Source organism: Somniosus microcephalus, chromosome 8 (assembly GCF_052327205.1).
Source record: "Somniosus microcephalus isolate GS21.2 chromosome 8, FLI_Smic_1.0, whole genome shotgun sequence".
Classification (NCBI taxonomy): Eukaryota; Metazoa; Chordata; class Chondrichthyes; order Squaliformes; family Somniosidae; genus Somniosus; species Somniosus microcephalus.
In genome coordinates this window covers 50,491,081-50,515,701 of record NC_140994.1, presented here as the reverse complement: position 1 = coordinate 50,515,701, position 24,621 = coordinate 50,491,081, and the positions used below count along the sequence as shown (strand labels likewise).

The 24,621-nt window shown below is 39.7% G+C and overlaps 1 protein-coding gene across 1 annotated transcript in view; it reads right to left on the bottom strand.

The window, feature by feature from the left end:
• Nucleotides 1–2,259: 2,259 nt before the first annotated feature.
• glrx3 (glutaredoxin 3) overlaps nt 2,260–24,621 on the bottom strand; it is a 35,343-nt gene continuing 12,981 nt past the window's right edge. The window contains exons 2-11 of the mRNA XM_085994699.1: nt 23,336–23,444; nt 18,001–18,075; nt 15,640–15,811; nt 12,371–12,543; nt 11,534–11,595; nt 11,293–11,350; nt 10,286–10,338; nt 10,149–10,188; nt 4,428–4,520; nt 2,260–2,561 (exon numbers count right to left, since the gene is read on the bottom strand). Coding sequence (XP_085850825.1) covers nt 2,505–2,561; nt 4,428–4,520; nt 10,149–10,188; nt 10,286–10,338; nt 11,293–11,350; nt 11,534–11,595; nt 12,371–12,543; nt 15,640–15,811; nt 18,001–18,075; nt 23,336–23,444 — 892 coding nt within the window. The 3' untranslated portion in view covers nt 2,260–2,504. The remainder of the gene's footprint in view (nt 2,562–4,427; nt 4,521–10,148; nt 10,189–10,285; nt 10,339–11,292; nt 11,351–11,533; nt 11,596–12,370; nt 12,544–15,639; nt 15,812–18,000; nt 18,076–23,335; nt 23,445–24,621) is intronic.

Below are 24,621 nucleotides of genomic sequence, written 5' to 3'. Positions count from 1 at the left end.
AGACTGCCGTTTATAGTGCAGGAGGAGTGCCCTTTAATTTGCGCTCCCCAGGGTGTGTTGCGTTCCATTTTACAAACGCTCTGGACGCCAGCCGCAGAATGGGGCGGTCCGACTGAAGTTTGGATTCGGGGCGGCCAAAGGGCGTTGCACGAGGATGTGACGTCATTTTCTGCGCGCGCATCCGAGCGGCCGCTAAACTTTGCGCCGGCGCTAACGGGCAACTTAATTTGGGGCGGGGCGCAAACTGCGCTGCGCCCGGGCGCTACACGAATAGCGCCCGAAAATCACTTCTCTTAAGGCGCTAACTGCTGGCGCAAGCAACTGAAAATCTAGCCCATAGTCTTCAGTAAAGGAGTGGAAAGGAAACCATTGGCAAAATGAAATACAAAAAGACAATGTTGCAACAGTGGGCGACTTAACAACCCAAAATAATTTGTTAAATGATGCAACAGAATCAGAAGTGGAAAATGTGGTACTGTACGAGATCAGTTGTGACTCAGTATGGCAAAGACCTCTAGATCTGATGCTTATAAATCATCAGGATAGCATACAAAATCTAATAGTTGCTAGGGACCTGCAACAATATGACTTATTTTTAAAGATTATCTGGCATTAAGAATCAAAATGAAAATATATGATTTTAAAAAGGCAAACTTCAAAAGAAGTGAGCAAAGCACTAAAATTATCACAGCTGAGGGAAAATTGAATACTTAAAAATGCAGAGCATCTAAGCACATACTTAAGAAAAATAAATAGCGAAGTATACATTCTCCAAAATGGATGAATAGGTTGATTAAAATGAAAATAAAAGTGAAACAAACTATAGAATGCCTTGCATCATCATCCCTTTTGTCATTTAATCACTCCTGCCTTCCACCACTCCTGCCTTCTACCCTATCACAGAAACTTAGATTGGGATTTGTTGTTTAATATCTGAGGTTTCATATACAATGCCTCATTTCAGACTGCCCTTCACAATCCATTCCAAAAGATATTTTGTTCTTTCCCTGCCCCCTTTCTTCTCTAGCTCTGTATTTCCTTAAAAGCTATTCATCTCTGCCATCTTTCAGTTCTGATGAAAGTTCATCGACCTGAAACGTTAACTGTTTCTCTCTCCACAGATGCTGCCTGACCTGCTGAGTGTTTCCAGCATTTCCTGTTATTTCACAACACATGACTTCTGTTTCCAAACGCTCATGCTGGGAATCCCTAATAACCTCTGCTCTACACAAACGATCATAAAGCGCATCTTTAATTGCTTCTAGCAACTAAATTATGCCAAAGTATAATGTTAACTCACTAGCCTTCTTAAATATAAGCATCATATGGGCCTCTCTCCAGTTCCTGGGAACAATCCCAAACTTCAATGATAGCTGCGTCACCATTGGTAGTGCAAACAGATGCAAATTAACCATTTAAAACCTCAGCTATATTTTGGGATTTCTCCCAATTCTACTTTGCAGTCTCTCAATGCCCTTTTTAATCCTTGATCACTCTCGGACTTCTAACACAACTAAAAAAAAAAGCTTACTATCACTACCACACCCACAATCATCTTTTCCATTTCTCTTTTCCCCCAATTCTAAAAGTAGATTTTGTTATTCATCTGAAATCTATCCCTTTACTCAAATAATTTTCTTGGTTAAAAATAAAATACACTTAAGGTTATTTTGTCTACAAACACCACCTTTAAGCCATTAGGTTTCATTTTACCATGTAGCTTCCTTTTAATCCAAGGACCGTACATGGTTTCCTGTCCATAAGAACGGTTTAAAAGCACTCCACTTTTCATCTGTACTGAAGTTATCCTTATCTATTAGCATCCCCCAATCAACTTTCTTCAAATCCTCCCTCTCATTCTAGCAATTTTAGCCCTCTTGAGAATTGGAACTAGCATTAAATTATATGCTGCAGTAATTTGGCTAATCAACTGAAACCTGCTATAATCACAGTTGTCCAGATAGTCCCCCAGATGAAGGTCTAATACCATCTCAGGTTCACAGAGGATTAAATTTAGTAAACTAGTTTTTCTGTGGTAATTTCAAAGACAGAATCTACTTGGTTAGAAATAAGGAACAATATAAGCTGTTATCCTGCTGGGTTTATATAGGCCACCAAATAGTGGGACGGAGGAAGAGGAGGAATTTGCAAGCAAATTACAGAAAGGTGCAGGAGTGATAATGGGGGCCAATGTCACAGCATCCTCCTTAAAAAGTGAGAATTCCATACAAACACTATGCAATAAAAAGTCACACCATATACAACAGTAATGTTTTATTATTGCAATAAAAGATGTATTACATTTTATCATTGTTCTAGTCTATTTGCATTTTGCTCCCTTCATGCTACAATGTCACTCATGAATTATTAGAGAAGCATTAAAACACCAAAGATGATTTACATCCACCATTGTGTTACCTTGCTTTAGACCACATTATTGTCAATGAACAATTTTTAAAGTAGACAAATATAAGATGATGGCAGTTGTTCTTGTTCGTAAAATTCTAACTGGCAGTTTCTCCTTTTAAGACTGAAAGAAGCTCTCCACTTTTTTTCAATTCCTGTAAAAAAAAGTTGTACATATCTGTTGCTTTGCCTTAAACAGAGCGCACACCAACTATTATATCCATCAAAAGCACTTTAATATTGATGTAAATGTGCTGGGAAAACAGCACTCAAGTGGAGACTCGTGGTTTCTGAGCTCCACTCACAATTTTTCTTCTTCAGTATGCTGCCCGTCTCTATTGCATGGAAATACCAATAGGAATGCACCTTGCATTGTGCACATCCTCCAGTGGCCATACATAGGATCCAGGAAAAATTGGATCCTGGATTGCTAAACACACGAACATAAGTTTGGAAATCATCTCCATTGTACGGATAGTAATTTCACCACTTGGGGTACAATATTAATATTTGGTGAAAAATATCTTGAAACTAGTTCCAGTAATTCCATTTCATATGGAATAGAACCTCAAACAATACAGCGTGATACTAGTATTTGTGTAGAAGCTTTGTGTTAGCTGGAGTACAAGGTCTTACATAAACATTTAATCACAATAGTGAGCCACTCTATTGTATGCTATTTTGGTTCTTTGTCTTAAAGTCCAATCTCCAAATAGTTATAACCTCTTCTTTGGGGCAATGTTCCAACTTACTGTTCTGCCCATTCCCTAGCCAAGCACACTTTTAACTTGTACATAAAATTTTAACTCTACTGTAAGAAAATTGAGCAACCTGTTCAAACCACTGAAAATCCATTATAACAAGGGTACAAAACTGTATTAAAATTCTCTTTATATCACTTAGAAGTATTACAGCAGGTCATTCCTTACACTATACAATATGCTTAAAGCACCTCTGGATCTCTGCATTTATGAGCCTTTGACAGAGTGAGGCACTGCATACTTCTGCACAAGTTACCATTATATAGTCTACTAATAAAGCTATGCTCATGGTTGACTACTTTCCTCTCAAACTACTCTGCAATGTGGTTGGTCCAGTCTTTGACTCTGTTTCCATTAACTCAGGAGTCTCTTGTGGTGTTCTCTTTCCCACTGCTCTTCCTTCTCATTAGCAATCTCCTCTGCTCATCATCCCACCCTATCACTCTTTTGCTGATCTTTCCACTCAACATCCTTCAGCAGTCACAACCTAGAGTCCTCTTGTAGTGCAATCGTTGAAACATTACAGCCTAACCTTATCCATGCCCGTCAATGGAACAATAATAATGTTGTTTCTTTCGGTTACTCAGGAGACAGTTTCTTCACGTCTCTTGCAGTCTAACCCACGACTACGACGTCATACACTTGATGGCTCTGCTTTAAGTCCTTCATCCCTCTCAACATTCTTGGCTTCAGTATCTTCTTTGACTTCAAATTGAATTCCCACAACTCCATTGCTAAAGTGATCCTTTTGAGTGATGAAGAATTCCCCCCCCCCCCCACCAATAGCTCTTAACTCTCTATAAAGCTTAAGTTTAAACAATCACTAGCTTCCAAATTCTTTAATTTCTCTATTTTATCTGTGCTAATATGTCTAATGCTTTCTTGAACTTTCCTCTCATTCTTCCTAAACTGCAAAGATGCCAGCCTACATCCCAGCTAATTCCACAGTGTCCCAATTCAAATTTACCCCCTCAGGAACTCAATACGGTGGAACTTCATACCTCAGATTAATGATATCCTACATTATGGGTAAGAAAAAATATATATTTTGCCAACAGATCAACTAAACCACAAAGGACCTGAATAAAGGGCAAGCTAAGTCTGTGACATTTGATAACTAATTTCTGTCTATATAAATGTAAGTTCTTCCTTTCTCACTTGGAGGAAAAAGGTTCATAATACTCTTCTCAGAAACATTAAAGCAAGAGACAATTCTGGACAGCCCTTACCAGTTTACCTTTAACAATTATATTGAGTTACCTTCACAATATCGAGCCCACCAATAAGTTCACCCTTCACATATAGTTGTGGGTACGTCGGCCAGTTGGAAAACGTTTTTAATCCATGCCTTACCTGTGGAATATGTGGAAAAACCAGGCATGGGTGAATTATTTAAAGTTACAACCAAATATTCAATAGCAGTCCAATAGCTTAGCACTTTGCTTCATAATTTAGCAGTTGCATGATCAACCGTTAAAACTTGTGATGGAGTTTCCCTTATTTTTCAGCTCGGCTGTTTGACGGAGTACTTCACAATCGTGAAATGCAAACTTTGTCACAGGATACATTACAAGACCTGCAATCTGAAGGATTATGCACAGAAACAAGCAGCTATGGAAATATAAAAAGTGGCAAATAAATACTTCTCAGCATATTCCTCAATCCTGTCTCTCTAGAAACATCTAGGGGGAGAAATTGACTATAGCCCCGTTTGGGGCGCCAGCCTCGCCAGGGCGCTTAAAAGTAGCACCCCGGAAGCATTCGCGGTCGCTGGCCGGAAATTCAGTGGTAGCGCCCCAAAGGGAAGCGCGGCGCTACTGGAGGCACCCCGCATCCCTCTTGGGGCGCTGCAACTAAGTATCGTGGCACAACGTGCCGCAGCGTCCCGCTGCGGTACTGCAGGCCTTCCTCCCCTACTTAAAGGGGAGGGGCCTTGTGCAGCGCGATCTGGGGCCCAGCTGGGCCCCCAAGGATCGCGAGTGCCGGCATAAGAGCCCGGCACCGAGGAGAAGTGCCGGGCTCTTGGAACGCAGCCAGCACTCCGCCGGGGGGTGGGGGGGTTCAGGAGGCCGGGGACGGGAGCGCAGAGAGGTGCTGGCAGGCGGCCAACAACAAAAAGGGCCGCCCCGCACCTCTCCTTTAATTTGCGCCTCCACCGCCGCAGGTAGGCCCACCTGAACCGGTTGCACAGTGTCCGGCGGTAAATCAGGGGGCGCTTCCAAATGTCGCGGCCGGGGCGTCAGCGGGGCGCTGCGCACACCGATGACATCATCGGTAGCGGCGCAGCGCTAACGGCTAGCGCCACTAGCGTCCCGCTGAATTTAGCGGGAGGCGTGGCCAGTGGCTTGCGACCCACTTAGCGCCCTCTTAAGGTGCTAACGGGTGGCGCAGCCAACTGAATTTCTCCCCCCCTAATCTTTATATTATTTGCTTTGCCTCCCCCCTAATCTTTATATTATTTGCTTCAAAGCCTAAAGTTCTATTGCAGCCTAAGGGCAGGAGATGGAAGAACAGTTTCCCAAGCCACGAGTTCATATTGTGGGCTCATTCTATTGATCATTTTTACCAATAACCAGCTTAAAGTATTTTACAGTGTTGCTTTTTTGACAATTAAACGCTATTGGGCCTATTAATCTATAGTGAAGATAGCACATGGATAGATTAGTGTTCCCAACCCTCCCGATTTTGGCATCAGTCTACCAGAATGGGCGATTGGTCTCCTGCGATGAAGGGGTTGTCTTATGAAGAAAGGTTGAGCAGGTTGGGCCTATACTCATTGGAGTTTGGAGTTTAGAAGAATGAGAGGGGATCTTATTGAAACATATAAGATTCTGAAGGAGCTTGACAGGGTAGATGCAGAGGGGATGTTTCCCCTCGTGGGAGAATCTAGAACTAGGGGGCATAGTTTCAGAATAAGGGGTCAACCATTTAAAACTGAGATGAGGAGGAATTTTTTTCTCTCAGAGGGTCGTGGATCTTTGGAATTCTCTTCCCCAGAGAGCTGTGGAGGCTGGGTCATTGAATATATTTAAGGTGGAGATAGACAGATTTTTGAATGGTAAGGGAATGAAGGGTTATGCCGAGCAGGCAGGGAAGTGGAGTTGAGGACAAGATCAGATCAGCCATGACCTTATTGAATGGTGGAGCAGGCTCGAGGGGTCAAATGACCTACTCCTGCTCCTATGTCTTATGTGTGCTGCTGCTGGCGACTCGGGAGAAATGGTCCTTGTATGGGCGGTTCGCTCATGTGCAGTACTCTGGCTATTGTGACTTGCAGCCAATCTGCGTTGGCTGAGCCCTGCTGGTGTCTCTGCTACTTGGAACACACCGCTTCATTGCCGGTTGTGAGGATGATGGCATTGGGGCCAACAAAAATTACCTGGAAACTCCATGAGTCCTGAGAGAGCAACTGAGGCAGGGAGTGGGAGGTGGGAGAGAGAGAGAGAGAGCGCGAGAGAGAGAGAGAGGGAGAGAGACAGAAACACAAACTGGGGCAGGGAGAGAGAGTTCATGTCAGCCTATGGTGTGCGCGGTTGTACAATGTGGTTTTATTATGGGAGTTAGGCAGCTTTTGTGCTTCTCCGAGGCCTGAACCTCACCTTCCTGAAGTTGGGCTTCAGCAGTGGGGTGTGGGAGTCAGTGTATTGAATTAGGTTTGGTTTTATTTATTATTTTTATAACTTGCTGTTTATTGCAAAAAGTCGTAAAATTGTACGAAAACTTGCGTTAGAAGTTACTTCTAGCGATTATGTTTTTGTTGAATCAGTAGAATTTACTTGGTGTTTCTCATTATGGTTGAAACATCAGTTTTTATTTAAACATTACTTATTCTAAAAATTTCTATTCTTTTGTGTTCTTTCTTTGATTTATAAATTAGGTTATTCATCTCACTATAAAGCAAAGTGTCAAATATTATATCCAGAGCTTGGTCATACTAGAGACACCCAACTAAGGTAAATGCAGTAACATTTGCAAACAGTGGGCAAATGTCATGACCAAATCTCCAGGAATATGTCAAACCAGAGTTGGCAACCCTAGGATAGATACACTGGAAATGTGACTCTCAGCTAGGTTTTACATAGCTTTTCACTTTATGAATGATTTCCTGCTCATGTTATTTTCCAAGAGATTTTTTACTCAGGCTCGAGGCAGTTTCTACATCCGTTTGAAGCCTGTAACAATTAGGAGGCTAAATTTTTATGCCCTGACAAAATCTCTCTTATACTGCAATAAAGCTGGGAGCTTGTACTACACATCTTTATTTCTGAAATCCTGCTGCTGAAAGAAATTTGATGTACTAGCTGGTAATATTTAGCTTACTAAAGGTCATGGGGATTCTTTTGGGACAATCTGGGTATTAACTGGAATGGAGAATGTGCGACTGCACTAAATGAACTGATTTCTTGTAGTGCTCCCGTGAGTTACCTAAATTTGTTTTAAAGTCAATTGTCACCAGAAGGAATACTATTGATTATTTATTTCAACAGGCTTCTGGAGGGATAACACTAGTGACTATTCATTGGCCCAGATTTTGCAATAAAAACAACAGTGAGGCTAACAGCACTCACCGTTATTAAAGAGTAAATCGGACAGCAACTTCTTGCAACCACACATGCGCAGTTAAACGCGGAAATCAGGATGTTGCTGTCCGAGTTGCCCTGCTCTTAGAGGCTTTGCTATACCGGTATCTTGCCGAGCGACTTGACATTGAAACACATGGAAGGGTGTGAAGTTGTGGTACTTACATGGTAAATACCCATTAAAAATGCCAGAAAAAATTAGGACTTGTCCATTCCAGTACAAGTACATTTTTTAACAGCGTGATAAGTCTTAATTACTGCCAAACAACCTCTTGGCACTGAAAATTAACTTTTACAAGTGTGGAGTCTCATTCCTTCAGATCTTAATTATTGTTGGAGATTTCAAAAAAATTGTTTTTTTTTTAAACTTTGTTTTTCTGTCTCTTTTAATCCTATCTTTCTTTCCCTCTCTTTATTTCCCTTTCTGTACATGATTTGGCATTGAACTAACTATTCTAATTTATACTTCCTGGTACAGACTCTGCATGCCTCATTAAGAATTCTTCAATCTGATTAGTTAAGGAGATACAGTTGCTTTCCCTGTTCACACAGGTCCCAGATCCCCTGGATTTCTAATCACCACAAGTTCCAGTGCAAAATCCCACAGAAAGTCTGTGGGCAAGTGTAAGCGTAATGAAATGTTGGTGCCGTTCGTTCACCACTGACTACAAAATCCGGGCCAATATGGTGCAGCACTGTAACAGAACCAATACGTCTGCCCTGGGATGTTGAAAAAGCATCCAAACAGGTGGACTGAAAGTTCCTTCTCACGGCATGCAAAAGAACAGCCTTTGGCAACATATTCGGGAAATGCATTAAAATCATCTAGCCACATCCCACCCAACAGTTTGCATCAGTGGCTTCAGCTACCCAGCATTGTCACTCCTTCGTGGGACCAGGTGCAGATAGCCCCTAATTTTTGCCCTGGCCATAGATGACCCACATCTGATCAAAACCAGGCATCGACAGAGTACAGATGGAAGGGACTGAACATAAAATATGCCTGTATGCTGATGATATTCTGCAATACATAACCAAACCAACCACCTAACTCCCCAGCATAATTCAAATCATTTAAGTAATTCTCCAGTTACAAACTACTCTAAAATCGATGGCACGTCCCTCACACAGGATCCTCGGTATACATGTTACAAAGAAATTCAGCACCCTGAAACACCCCACTTCCTCCTAACTAGTATATACACCAATGTAATGTTTTGGTCTGTACCTGTATTGACTGTACTGGATATTTTAATTTAATTTAATTTAATACTCAATGAACTGTGATGTTACACAAAGGGAGTCAAGATCAACTGCAGTATTCAGGTCAAACAGGGTTACAGAGAGGGGAATAATTGGAACTAGGAGGGGAAAGGTGGAGGGGACAGATCAAAGACATCCACTTCACATTCTGCAGGGGCCTCTGACAGGAGAAAAAATACATACCGAGGAGCCCAAGCTATACATCTCTCATGGGGGGGGTGGGGGGGAACCTCCAAGATTTTACAGCGAAGGGAAATCATGGCCAAAACTTCTGGGGGAAGAGGCACAGAACTTCAATCTATGGTGGCCACACCTAATCTACCCACCTGTCCTTAGAAAATGTATCGACTTGATCAGGATTATAGCCAGGCAATATGTAATAAATATGATGACTGTGAGAGATGTTGATTTTTTGCTAAGCTGATTGATAGGTAGCTAGATATATATTATAATTATAGTCAAATTGAGGACTCATTATAGTAATACACATTTAGATTTCAGTGTGATTTATAGCATGAATTCATTCCCTTTCTGCCACACATTGATGATAATGACTATCACATTTCTTTGCTGACACCCAGTGGCTTTGCAGAAAAACTGCAAGCTGACTCTTGGCCAAAACACAGTACACATGATGGGCTTTGCACCCAACATTACTGTGACAGACATTTAACACTGTAAATGCCAATCACAGCACCACCTAAAAATGTAATAGGCACTGCAAGTAAATATTGGAAGTGGGTTTTCCTATTGGTAAAACCTGACATAGGAGTTTTCGATTCATTTCGAGATGGAATGCTGCAACCCACTCATTGTTTGTAATGAGATTCAGCTTATAGGCCACACAGCATCCTAACAATAATGATTTGGAATGATAATTAGTAAACAAGCAGGGAATCTTTATGTACAATCCTGAGCATTTCACAGTGTTGTAATGAAACTGTTGCTTTACATCACTAAATGGGACCGCCTTGCTTCATGTACCAGTGGGGGGGGGGGGGGGGCTCAGCTAAAATTGACATTTAGATGCCTTGTGCGGTAAACTGTGATGCAGTTCTGCACAGAACTGCGAAAGAATACAAAAATCTGCACTAATTTTCAGTTATACACAATAGCATGGAATTTAAACAGAACTCACTTCTTCGTCTTCCAATATGTCGAACGTTTCATACTCAACACTATATTAAAAAAGTACAGTGTTAAGCTCCAATTTAAAAAAAATAAAATAATAATTACTGCAAAATATGTTTTTACAGTCCAAATGCTGATACATACCCAGTTTCATTCAGTATTCCCACTATGGTACGACTGAATCCACATTTTGCCAACTAAGAACAAAATTATAAACCATATTTACAAGTGTGATTAGGGTTATGCTTTTTAAAATTTCCTCCTGAAATGCTTGTTGGGCGCCCAAAGAAGCTGGTGGCAGGCCATGTTGCTGGTCCCCTTCAGATTGGAGGGGATCTTAGAAGTGTAGGCAGCAAGGCAATGGTGGCCTAAAAAGGTAAGTAGCAGATTCTCCCCACACCACTCCCCCAAAAAAAAGGTATCCGGTGTAGCCTGTGTTCGAAGCCTTCTGGCTGCTGTTGCACATCTCTCAGAATTGAAGCAACAGCTGCATTTCTCCCCCAGCGAAGGTACAGCCTCGCATTGTCAGGCGCACATAAATGGACTCAATCTGCATTCAGATCGTGTCAGGAAAAAAACACATCAAGGGATATTGGGGACCAAAAAATCTCCCTAAAAGGAAAAGAACAAATCAAGAAGCGTTGATTCAAGGTTCCTGACGTAAGAAAACTACTAGGCACTTGGTCTGAGTATTAAACAAGGCTTTAATCGACTGTTTTTCAACATGGAGATCTAGTTGTGTCCTTCACTAGTTCCTGTTAAAGAATGTCCTGAGCAAGCTGGGCCCATGCCCAAGTATTTATACTCTCCCTGGACAGCGCCACCAGCAGGCCGCCCAGTATTATTTCATAAGTAATTTCCACATGGATGACAAGATTCATGTCAGTTCCTTTTGATAAATTCATGTTGGCAAGTTACACAGCAGCATTGAGGAGTGCTTGACCCACTGGCTAGATTATACGTGTGTTTAAAAGTAATTTTCTTCTGGCATGGTTTACATAGGTCAACTGTTTCAACATATGCCAGCACTGACATCTATTTCTAAATAACTTTCAGTTCAGAGAGTACACATGTTTATACAAAATATTTAAGTATGATACAAATCACTATATGAATCTCTGCTGTTCATTAATAAAGTAAAAAGTACTTACCGCTTTGTTGCCTTTCATAAACAGAACCACTCTTGATTTATTAATCAGGTTTTTCAACCTACAAATACAAAGAAGCAAAACACCAATTGTTGCTGCAGAATGTAGCTATGAAAGCTTTGCATCAAAGTCAGGGCTAAATATTTTAATCTAATCAGGTTCAAAGATCACATTATCTGTGCTCATTGTATTCCTTGCTATATAAGGTACATCAAATCTATTGCAGTAACAAACATTTTTTTACCTATGTTCCAGTCCCATTTCCTTTGGACAAGTTTTGTCCAGTTCTCCAGTCTCAGCTAACTCCTAAGAGAGAGTTAGGGGATTAATATTGATGTATCAAAAACAAAAAATGCATTGTACCTGTTAATTTCTGGTTCTAATTAACTTATGAGATATCAGTTCAACATATTGCTTTATTATTCAAAAGTCCATGCGAACTTAGACAGTACATTAATAAACAGTTAAGAAGAGTGTAATCAGACCTATTCGAATACACGCCGTAATTAAGCAGTTGACTGCATACTCACACTTGGGACACGCTCGGCTTTTTCCCCTTTTTATGGTAATTTCATTGGTCATATATGGTCACATTTGTGACTTTTATAGTTCACTTAGGTCATCAAGTTTTAGCTGTGACTCTTAGGTCATTGAGTTGAACTTCATTGGGTATCTTATGACACTTAGGCCATCGGACAGATTGCTGAACATGCACAACCATAGGGGGCGGCATCCTTATCAGATCCTGTTCCATTGTCTAAAATTATGATCATCTTTTTAGACAGTGATCAACTATCTTTCATAAAATACCTTCCTGCACAGCTGGTAAAGTAAACTATTTAAAATGTTATACTTATGCTTCCTGTGTGGTTTGCTCAAGAGTTTTATCCTAAGTTAAGGGCTTCAGAAAGGCCATGTGCAAAAGCACACACTCCATTCTTGGGCTAATTATCTTTTACCTATATTGCTACACTTTATCCTACCCATAATTCTTTCACCAGCCATTCTGCCTTGGTTTCAGTAAAAAGCTGCAAAAGTGTATATATATTCTCCAATAGCACCTAAATACTACAGTACCAACCTTTACAATATCAAGCCCTCCCACCAGTTCTCCATTCACGTACAGTTGAGGATATGTAGGCCAGTTAGAGTAAATTTTTAGTCCCTGACGCACATCTTCATCAGAAAGAATATCAAAGGTGCAAAAACGAATACTATGTTCATTGAGGATTTCCACAATTCGTCTGCTGAAGCCTGCCAAATAAAACAGGATAATAGATAAGGATGGATGCAGTCACAAGAAAACTTTTCAGGCCCATTTCTCCAGCATTAACATTTGCAGCGTTGTCATGCATAAAGACAGCTGACCCGAAGTTACTTGGGATCATGATCGCGTTCACTAGTGCTGATCCAGCGAGATAATGTGGGATCAAGGCGGGCATCTAATTAGAATGGGCTCGGCTCTTGCATCTCACTTATAAAGGGGACCAATAAAATATATTTTTTAAATGTATCTTTTATTTGAGGGTCCAGGACACTTCCCTGGACCCCCACTTGGGTCCTTCAGGAGGCTGGTAAGCCTTACCTCATGGGCATGTTGCCCTCCACACTTAACACCTGCTGGAGTTACGGAAGGAGTATGCTGGAAGGCTCGCTCATTTTCAGGGCATGTCAATTTTTAATAGAGAAAAAAAAATTAAGTACCACACAATTAAAAATAATGAGAACAAGGAAAATAGAAAACCTTGTTTAAATATTGAGTAGACTCAAAAAGGGGAAAAGATCTCAGATGGAAAGATAATTTAAAAGTAAACATTTTTGCCTGGTTTCTTGACATTTTTCTGTATTTTAATTTAACTGATGTTAACCAATTTAAAACTTCCACAGCAATAGTGGATAGTATATAAATATACTTACTGTTTGTCCACTATTACTGCCAACAGCAATTTCTAACTTATATTGCTCTTTTAACTGTCAAAAAGGGCCATGTTCTTATACTGGAAACAATTACTATTACACACTGCAAACATTAAACAAAAATAAGGGACATGACATGATCTGCAGGAACAGGCACTGTGTTTTATTCTCTCAGTTCTGGGGTTTGCAATCTATTATACTCTGATTGACGACTGTCACTCCTTACAGTTACTGGTGGATTTTGATCACTCTAATATGAACACAGCAAGCTCTCTCCCTGGTCACTACATGGTAACAAAGGTACCTCTATCACACTCATGTAAACAAGTTGAAAACAGTTGTCAATGTTACAGAACTTCACTGGGTGTTGCACACTCACACACATAAAGGTTCATGTCACAATAGTATACTGTAGTAAAAACCCAAATATGAGAATCTATGCCAAAATTTAAATTACGTGAAATTTATCACAACTCTCCGCAAGTGTAGTAACAGGAATGCTCCAAGTAAAGCTAGTTAATGCATTTGTACCATGTATTTACATCAAAACAGTGACTGAAGAAAATAAACCTTCATACAAGAGAATAGCTAAGCATATTTCAGAATATTTCTTTCAGGAAAATGAGTATGTTTAAAAGTGGTATATTAGTATATCTTGATATATAGTTACTTCTTTCAGAAAAAACATTTAAATAAATAACTAAACATCTATGACCCTGAGAAACCATCAGCTCCATTGAAAGAAACAGATTTTTCTTGTGAATCACTAACAAGCTGGCACATGGGTTGAAATGCATCACACTTAAAATGCTGACAATTTACATGTCTATCATATAGGAGAGGAAGATTGCTTGCATCATGTTTCAGGGAATGAAGACATTTGTCGTTATAACTGAAAAAAGTATTTTTTCTACAGGAAAGATGGCACTCTACACATAAACACAAAAAATAATGCTGATTGTGATGTAATTTCATTTATCTCACTTTCTTTCCTGAAACTATCCAACTTTGAGCTACACTAAAAACTTTTGCTAACTCGATTAAGATAGTTAGGAATTGTTTTATTACTGACTCTTTGGCAACCAAAGTGAAAAGACTTAGCCTCATCATTTTAGCAGAATTAAATTAACATTTTGAATTAGAGGGTGAAATGAAACATGCTTGGAATCTTCAACTAGTCTAAGCTGTACAGCAGCAAAACTGCGACCCTCATCAACTAAATATAGTTGACCCATGTTAAACCATAACTTGGTATGGAACAGCTTGCAACAAAACATTATGGTCCCAGGAAGCACATTTTGCTCTGTCTTTGGGTTTAACTTGTGCTCAAGACTTGCCATATCACCTCTTATAAATCTCAGTTTATCCTGATAGGGCATGTTTACGTTCACAGTTTAGCATGGTGATGAGTTGTGTATTTTCCGATAGGTGAAAATTTGTCTGCCATGTACAGCCTGCAGTAAAATATTCGTTTTGCCTACTTTTCCATTAGGGATTTTGTGAGAGAACTCCTAGAGGCATTAATGCTAATGGTTATTCTGCTGGCAACATTTCATTTTTTTTAAACCACTCTAAGCAAGCAACATTCCAGATGCTAAACTTCACTTCAAGCACCAGGATGGACCAATAATCTGCTTCTTATGCTGTCTTGGCAGCTGGCCGCAGAATGGAATTTAAACTGTTAGTTCATACAAGTTCATGTTTTGTTCAAATACCTCAAGTTCGTTTATAAAGGTTACAGCCACTGGCAAAATATGAATAAATATACACTATTTTGTTGACAAATTGAATTAGAAATAAGGAGTTAAAACACTGTCAGCATTATTTGTTTTTCCAAACTGTGTGTAAAAATTCAGCATTTTAAAACAATAAACTCTGCAAGAACAATGGTAACTTCAAAAGAAAAAACCCATCTCATTAGACCATGCACAAAACTGGATAATGTATTCTAGATTAGCGAACAAATGCAGCCAATGTGAATTATCAAAGCAAATTTTAGTAGAATGCTTTACATTTAATTTTATGTATACAATAATGAAATGCTATTTTGAATGATTAAAATGGAATGATACTACAGCTTTAAAACTAATTTTGAAATCCTCCTACAAATTAGTCTACACTACTTTTTTGATTATAAATTCTACTTCTGAATATATCCAATGATGATTGCTTTCGACTCTCAAATTATACTTAGAAGTATTATATCAATCACTGCTGCCTATAAGAAATCAGTAAACCAATCATGATTATGCACATATGCAAAGGATTTATTTTAATTAAAATTTAACAATTTCAGATGTAGTGTATCCAATATGTAGGTGGTCAGTTTTTAATCCTTTTAGCATGAGTAAAAAGGTATCCATGGCATTAGAAGGAAGTAGGAAAAAGTAATAATACCCCTCAGCTACATTTTTAAAACAGAATGATCCTTACCACACCGAGGTTCTTGAGGAGTTCCCTTCATAAATACCATGCAAGGTGCTGAATTTAGAAGTTTTCTCAATTGATCACTCAGGTCTTGTTTGGCAGTCTCACCGTGCTGCTGAACTTTTTTAGTTAAATCAGGAGCATGGGCACCATCTATTTGGTCAATCTTCTGACAGTTCTGAAGCAAACATATGCATTTTGATAAAACCAACACCACAAATGCAGTAAGGCAATATCATTGACACGGAAAGATGAACAGTTAGAAATATACTTCACACAAGAGAAACTATTTCAAGCGTATATTAAAGTTAGCACAGCCGTGACAGTTATCTTGGTCATCAGTATATTAAAGACTCTGGTCACCATTTTAAATGGATTGCTAATGCAATACAATATGGAAATGTAGAATACTAATAAAAACGTAAGTGTTACAATCTAGTTCTGCTTTTAATATTAAAATTATGTACTAAAACAAAAAAGATGGAAATTTACAGTACATCCATCAACACCTGAAAAGAGAAAAAACTTTTTAAGGCATCAACTGTAGGCTCATCATCAAATATAAATTCTATTTAATTTTCTAAAGACTTGAAAACTTGGTTAAAGTCTGGTAGTATCAGAACTCCAAATTAAATCGGTACTGTAAGCTGAAATTACATGGCTGCTGGCACGTGGGGAGCATGGGGGATCATGATGCTCAATTGCACCATGACTGTGTGGGACTGGCTCAATGGACCAACAGGTCTTTTGCTGTCCATCATTTTTGTATGTTCATGTGTAATGTCTCCACTCCCACCCCCCCCCGCCTCCCACCCACTTCCCATAATATCTTTAGATGCCAGACAAAAAAAAGCTAGCCATGCAGAAATGGGAAAGAGGAGAAAGAGGATCCCTTTTAAATGAGTTCTCCATTAATGACAAAGCTGTAACTATTCAGCTTAGATCAGATCAAGCAGTCACGACTGACTGTGGAAGAGAAAACGGGAAATATGAACATTTTAGAATTATCCTTTTAATCAACTGGAAAGATCTTGCAGAATGTCAATAGATATAGAAAACATACGATGAAATCTATGGCCCTGAAATTAGGATCGGGGGCTTGCCGCGCGTGCAAGCCCCCGATCTGCACTCACCCGGCGCGCTGACATCTGAAGCCCGGGCCTGCTTGCATTTCCTGTCCCTGGCCCGGTTCAGATGTCAGCGCGCAGTGCTTACCTGATCCAGCGGCGTAGTTAGTGCGATGTGCCGGCTGGGATCAGGTGAGCACTGTACAACCAATCAGGCGAGGGGAAGGTTCATTCATGAGTTTGAGAGTAATAGCTGTCAAACTCATGAAAACTACGGGGGCCCTAAACACTATTTAAACTTTAAATAAAAATTTAAAAAACATCCCAATCATTAAATTAAGTATAAATAAGTTTAAAAAAATAATTTAAACAATAATGTTTTTTTTGTAAAAAATAAATTTTAAATAAAAAGGGTCTAAAACTAAACTTACCTTATTGTAGATTCTTTAAAATAATAAACCTGTGGAAAAAAAAATTCTAAATTACACTAAAACACCACTTACCTGTAAAAATAAATACTTACGTGTGCTTTTTACAAGCGTAAAGACCGGAGGCCTTTACACATGCGCAAATCCCCCAAAACAGGGGAAATCCAAGACGCACGCGCTGCCCCCTACAGCGCACGCGCTAGCCTCTTCACCTCTTGGGTTAGAGGAGAGGAAATGCCGGTTTTCAGCGCATGCGCTGTGCATGCTGAAAACCGTCATTTCCTCCGGCCAGACGCGTGAGTACCCCTTCCGTACTCACGCGTTTGGGGAGGAATTACTGCCCCTATATTTTTTTTACTCCAAGCATTTATGAATCCTACAATATGCAGAAATCATTCTGCTAGCAACTAGCACAAAGTAATCAATTCACAACCCTTTAAATTCTGGTATATGTTTCCCATTTCAAAAACATACAAAACAAAATACGGTCACATCAGTAAATCCTGCAGATTTCTAAAACGAATGCTATAAAATTACAGAAATGTTTAGGATAAATATTTCTCAATTCATAGCACTCTTACAAAAATCATTTTCCAATTGTAATCTAACAATTTACAGATAGCACAAAAATATTTCTCCACTGTAAGGGTTAAGTCCTAAAACTGGATTTCAAGAACATTTTCAAAAGACAGATATCACAATAAATTATTTATGCGGGCGCTTTGAGCCTTGTCAAGGTTCTTGTCACTGTAAAATTCAGGCGGCATAGAATCTGGTCTCCTTGGCAACCTAAATATAGACACAATCCAACTAGTGTTTTGCTTCTTCAAAAGGGTCTGACATTTTAGATTCCATAGCACAGTAAATCTTACCTTAAAAAACAAGAAAGTAGGCACAGAGCAAATCTCATATTTTTCAGATACTTCTGGAACAGATTCAGCTTCAAGCTATAAAAAGAAATTCCATAACTAAAACTTTGTTTATTTCAAATTTGAACTTATGTGCTTTATGTATCAATGGCAATATTGTATCTGCAAAAGCTAAATATTTTTCCAGACAAAAGAAATTACAATATCGAAAAACAAACTTCAAAACAAAATATTTATTCAAGCTGAATTTAGGTGTTGGTCACAAAACTCCCAGAATCTCCAAGATTTAGATAAGTTTCATGTGATGTTGGAACAGGCCAGAAGGTTTCAAGAAGTGCCTTCAGGCCATTAATGGAAATTTGGGTGAAAAACACTTTCAATTCTGTTAATTGTCACTCGGGTACAACACTTGAAGACGTATAAATTCTTGAATACTCGAAGTGGCAGACTTGTTTTCTGCCTTTAGCAATATATTTTGCTCTCCTGACAAATTCCAAAGGGGCCATACACTATAATGGAAACACAGGCTGTTTTATTCAGTAACATGCAGCGTAGTAATGCATAGTAAATTTTAGTTTAGCCAGTGAGCTCAACATTTTAAAGATGAACTGCCTGATCAATTATACAGATATGGTTGATTCTCCTCTCTGCCTGAAATACTAGCATGGTAATGTGTTACATGAAACTGCAATTCTTTCAAATAAGCAAATATTTATTTTTACCAACATTTTTGAACCTGCTAACCTTTACTGTTAGACTCACTATGAGAGTTATAAACAAATCTGCACACTAAGCAGTTAAGGCATTATGAAGCATTTTGTAACTAGTTAAGAGTTTATGGAGGGTGGAGGATGGGAAACTGGCCAGGAGGAATTGGGAGAAATCAAGTTGAGTCATCCAAATCGGATTTGCCTAACTGCTTTAACTCACTCGTAGTTATTCATAGCATATGCTTTTTTTCTTGAAAGTCTCAAAACTTTTAGACGCACAGATCACTTATCTGCTAACATTTAGATAAATGTATGAGTTTATTTGCAGATTTAAGCACTGTTTTGTGTCTTGATCTAATCAAGTAATCAATACTTGATTGATTTACTAAATATACATAATTTCAGAAAATTAAAAATGTAGTCACAAAATCTGAGATTTAAAATTATTTTGTTTTATGTCATTTTCTTTGCATTTAAAAAAACCAGCAGCTGTAAAGGCCGATAAGATACTTGTGACAACTGAGACAGTATTAGCCTGATTAATAATGTAAGTATCAAGTTTCAATATTATCTAATTAAAGTACTACACTCTAATTATATTATCATGGCCCAGAAATTTGGGTCGGGGGCTTCCCGCGGGTGCAAGCCCCCGACCTGCACTTACCTTGCGTGCCGGCCGTTGAGCTGTAGGCCCCCGTGGAATTCCGATCCGGGGCCTGGTCCAGCTGCCGGCACGCAGTGCTTGTGTATCCCAGGGGCACAGTTAGTTCGATGCGTCCCCTGGGATCACGTGGGCCATGGGCAGCCAATCGGAGCAGGGAATGCTCCATTCATAAGTCTGACAGGAAGTGCTGTCAAGACTTATAAATACTACGGCCCCAAAATAGCACTAAATCTTCAAATAATTTTTTTTTTAAACTATCACATTTTTTTAATCTATAAATTACATGAAATAACTATTTTAAACAATAATTTAAATTTTTGAAAAAATTATTTTATATTCTAACAGGGCTAAAAATAAACTTACCTTGCTTTAAAGTATTTAAAAATAATAAACCTGTGGAAAAAATGTTTTAATTTTAATTAATTCACCACTTACCTTGTAAAAAGCAGGCCTTACGCCTGCTTTTTATATTTCTAACTTCTGCAGGCTTACATTCCCGGAGAAGCCTGTAAAAAAAAACTAAGTTTGATGCGCACGCGCAGCCTCCCCCACGCACACGTTCGACCTCTGAACCTCTTCGTTCAGAGGAACGGAAGTGCTGGTTTCCCGCGCATGCGCAGTGCATGCAGGAAACCGGCACTTCCATCGGGCCTACGGGCGAGTACCCCGTGCGTACTCACCCGTGGCGACCCGAATTTCTGGGCCGTTATATTTGTCAGGGAAAAACCTCAAATGGAGAATAGAAAGATTTCAGGAACAACTCTCTCTTCTGCCTAACCTCTTGAGTATGTGAAATATGGATATACAAAATTGTATCTGGAACATTAATTACAACTCCACGGGATGGGCAATACTAAATTTCACAGAAGCACAGTTGGCCATGCAACCCACATGCCCGTGATAGCTCTTCAACCGGCACTATCTGTTCTAATTGCCTTCGCATGCCTTTTCGTGTATCCTTTTACATTTACCCTTTTCAAATTTTTATCCAATTCCCTTTTAAATTTTGTAAGTGTCTGCCTCAATAGTCATTTGTAGTTATGCATGTCATGCTCTGCTGGCCCTTCAGGCAGTGTGAGGCTTTGGCAGAGAGAAAAATACTTGCTTGAGCAAGGGATTGATTTTTTATTTGTTTTGTTCTTGGGATGTGGCTGACACTGGCAAGGTAATATTTATTGCACATCCCTAAGGGCATTAAAAGCAACCACAAAGAAGACTGGTGTCAAGTGTAGGCCACACCGGACGGGGTGGCCGATTCACTTCACTGAAGGACGTCGGTGAACCAGTTAGGTTTTTACAATCTGATGTTAGCCCACAGGTTGCCAGATTTATTGAATTTAATTTCACAATTTGCTGTTGTGGGATTTGAACTCACAATCTCTGTGTTACTGGTCCAGCCCCATGACCACTAGGCTCCCAGACGGCAGTATGAAAGACAGTGATACCATTTCCATTGAATTAAATAGAGTTCTACAAGCAGGATATGGCTACGAGCCCTTCCAAGGATCAGGCATGTAGGTACCTCTGTACAACTGTGGGATAGACACATTTCAGGTGATCCTAAGGAAGCAAGGCGTCCAAAGGAATTGGAATGGGAATTTATTTCTGGGCTATAAACTTTCCTTTCTATGGTTGTGTTCAGAACCTTACAAGGAATTTATTTGCAAGAAGTACAAGCAGCTGGCTACATTGGTGGAAACAAATTTGGTGAAGCTGGTAAATGATCTTAAGGCTGCACCTGCTGCACTTATTACTAAACAGGATGTAGCTAAATTCACTGTGCATAACAGAGGCGTGTCGGTGTCCCGATGCCGAGGGATACATCTGCTGAGGACAGCACTCCTACACAACCAAGGAGGCAAAGAAAGCAATGATGAAGCACGCTCAGAATTCCATCACAACCCCATCTGAATCTGACATGGATATGGTAAGATCAGACAAGCAGACCCAACAGGGTTTTATAGTTAGATATAGTGAGAGAGAACTTTGGAAAGGAGGATTTAAATGTGGCCATGTGATATCGCAGGAAAAGGACCATAGCTATTACTACTGCAAATTTCTCTAAATTCCCAACAAATCCTAGACTTAATGTTCTTCTCATTATTCTGTGGTCTACTGTGTACTCTCAACATGGTAACATCCCTTATTATTTATCAACTGAACCCCTACAGATTCTACCACATCCATAAAACTTTCCTTTCTATTTGTTGTGATCAGAACCTTAATTATCAAGGCACCTTCTCCTCCCTTTTATCTTTTTCTATCTCCTGAAAATTTATAGCCCAGAAATAAAATCCCATTCTTGCCCCAGCTAAGGCATTGTTTCAGTCAAGGCTACATCATTATATCCCTCCATTCTAATTAGTGCCACTCTCCTGGTCCCTCAATACCTCCTCTCTGGTGAAGAAGGCCCAGCAGCGCCTATACTTCCTAAGGAGGCTGAAGGGATGTAACCTGTCACGCCTGATCCTCTCTAACTTTTACCGCTGCACAATAGAGAGCATCCTGACGAACTGTATCACAGTATGGTATGGCAGCTGTAGCTCCTATGACCGGAAAGCCCTGCAGCGGGTAGTCAAAACTGCCCAACGCATTACCGGCACCCGGCTACCGACCATAGAGAACATCTATCAGAAACGCTGTTTAAGGAGGTCACTGACCATCATCAAAGACCCTACCCACCCCAGCCACAGTCTGTTCGCCCCCCTGCCATCTGGGAGACGCTACAGATGCATTCGCACCCGAACGACCAGATTTAGGAACAGCTTCTTTCCCAGGGCTGTCATCCTACTGAACTCCACAAATAAACTCTAAAGCCTGCACATCTGCCAATACACTTTATAATGTTTATGTTAATGTATTACAAGCCAAATGAATGTTGAATGTTTAAATGTCTTAATCTAAATGTACACTCTCGGGAGCCGCAAGCCTACATTTTGTTGTACTGCACTTGTGCACTAACAATAACAATAAAGTTGATTATTATTAGTTCCCTGACTTTATTATTTAATGTTTTGCACATTCGCATATAAACATTCCAACTCTAACCCATTCACACTGCTCAGTAACTTTTTCCTTTTTTATTCTTTTCTTCACTATCCTTCTCATTAACCTTGGTTCTATCTGCCCAAAGCATTGTTTCCCTACACCCACTCTCCCGAGTTTATTGTTTTAGACTGCTTTGTGTTTGCAATGTGTTATTCTTAACCACTTTCCCATATCATTTAAGTCTCTCCATCCCACTTCTATGAAGTCACAACCACAGCTGTCCATTCTTGATGCTGGGATACAGGAGCCAGTTCAGGTAGAGTCCATTCCTTCTATACATTCCTTTGGAACTCCTGTTCCAAAAATGGACCCAATGTCCCACTAACTTCAAATCCTACACCACTCTTCCAGCCACGTGCTCAATTGTCTAATCTTATTCTGACTGACAGATTTAGTTCATGACACAGGTATTATTTCTGAGAACAGTAGACTCAACATCTTTCTGTTTCAACTTTCTTAGTAACTCTTCAAATTCCTAGCACGTGCCCCTTCCTCAATCCTACCAATGTTATTCTTTTTGAAAAGGACTACAACCACTGGTTGCCCATCCAACCTTCCCAAAGATCCTTGATGTCCATCACCCTAGTACTAGGGAGGAAACATACCATTCTGGCCTCTTTAGGCTATGGTTCACATAGAACATATCAAAGAAAAGAAAGAAAAAAGAAGCATACTACATTAAGAGTTCTAAAGGCTTCATTGTTTAAGCATTTGTTTTCTTTACACTCTATATAATCTGGAGAGATAAATGTTTCATATCAAAAGTCTCCATTTTCCTATAGTATTCTATAGTAGAAAGAGCTAACAAATTTTATTTTTACATCTTTTAATCCCTTTATATGTTAATCACTTACTATAGCCATCAGTTTTGGTAAAAACATTGCAGACAACTTGGCAGATTAATCAGGAAAATTACCTTTACAAATATAACATGTGGGTATTCTTTGGTCAATTCAGTCATGACTTCATTCATTTGTGAACACTGTGGAGCCCATGGTGCCCAAAAATGGACCACTACTAGTGACCTAAAGAGGGAGAAAAAAATACATTTTATAAACTTTGTGTCCAGACATTAGAAAGTCAAATCTTGAGGCTTTGTTCATTCTTCAATATTTTGTTACAACTCTATACAGTACAACAATCCTGGACATTTTATCTGACCTTTAATTGCTACAGATTTTTCTCAGTCATCTGGCTTATGAAAATCCAATCTTATGTTAAGCCTCAATATAAGCAATTAAAATTGTTATGTAAAGCTGATCGGGATTGATAGCCACGGTGTATGCAATCTGTCGATGGTTGTGTGTTTGGGTTTACCCTCGGGTGTATTGAATTTTTTGTATTGCAGTCCCAACCATTTATTATTCTATACTAGCTGACCTCCTGTGTCATTGTAAATAGGAAGTCAAGACCATAGGAACAGAAGTAGGTCATTCAGCCCCTTGAGCCTGTTCCACCATTCATTTAGATGATGGCTGATCTGTACCATAACTACATTTATCCTCATTGGTTCCATATTCCTTAATACCCCTGCTTAACAAAAATCTATCAATCTCAGCGTTTTGGGGGAGAGAGTTCCAGATTTCCACTACCCTTTCTGTACAGAAGTGCTTCCTGACATCACCCTTGACCGGCCTAGCTCTAATTTTAAGTTGATGCTCCTTTGTTCTGGGCTCCGCCATCAGAGAAAATGGTTTCTTTCTATCTACCCTATCAAATCCTTTAATCATTTTAAACATCTCAATTATATCACCCATTAATCTTCTATACTCGAGGGAATACAAGCCTAGTCTATGTAACCTGTCCTCGTAATTTAACCCTTTTAGCCCTGGTAACATTCTGGTGAACCTGCACTTCACAGGGTCGCTCAAAGGCCAACATACCTTTCCTGAGGTGCTGTGCCCAGAACTGAACGCAGTACTCCAGATGCGGTCTAACCAGAGCTTCATACAACTGCAGCACCCCTTTGTATTCCAGCCCACTTGGGATGAAGGTTAACATTCCAAAAGCCTTTTTAATTCGTTTTTACCCCTGTCCACTAGTTTGTAGTGATTTCCGTGCAGTATTCAAGTCAAGCTGGGCCAGAGAGTGGATAACTGGACCCAGGGGTGGGGGGTGATGGGTTAAGGAGGATAGAGAAAGGGATGTGTGCCGCCTGCAAAAGCACATGTGTGAAGTCGATGGCGCGCTGCACCATGGGCA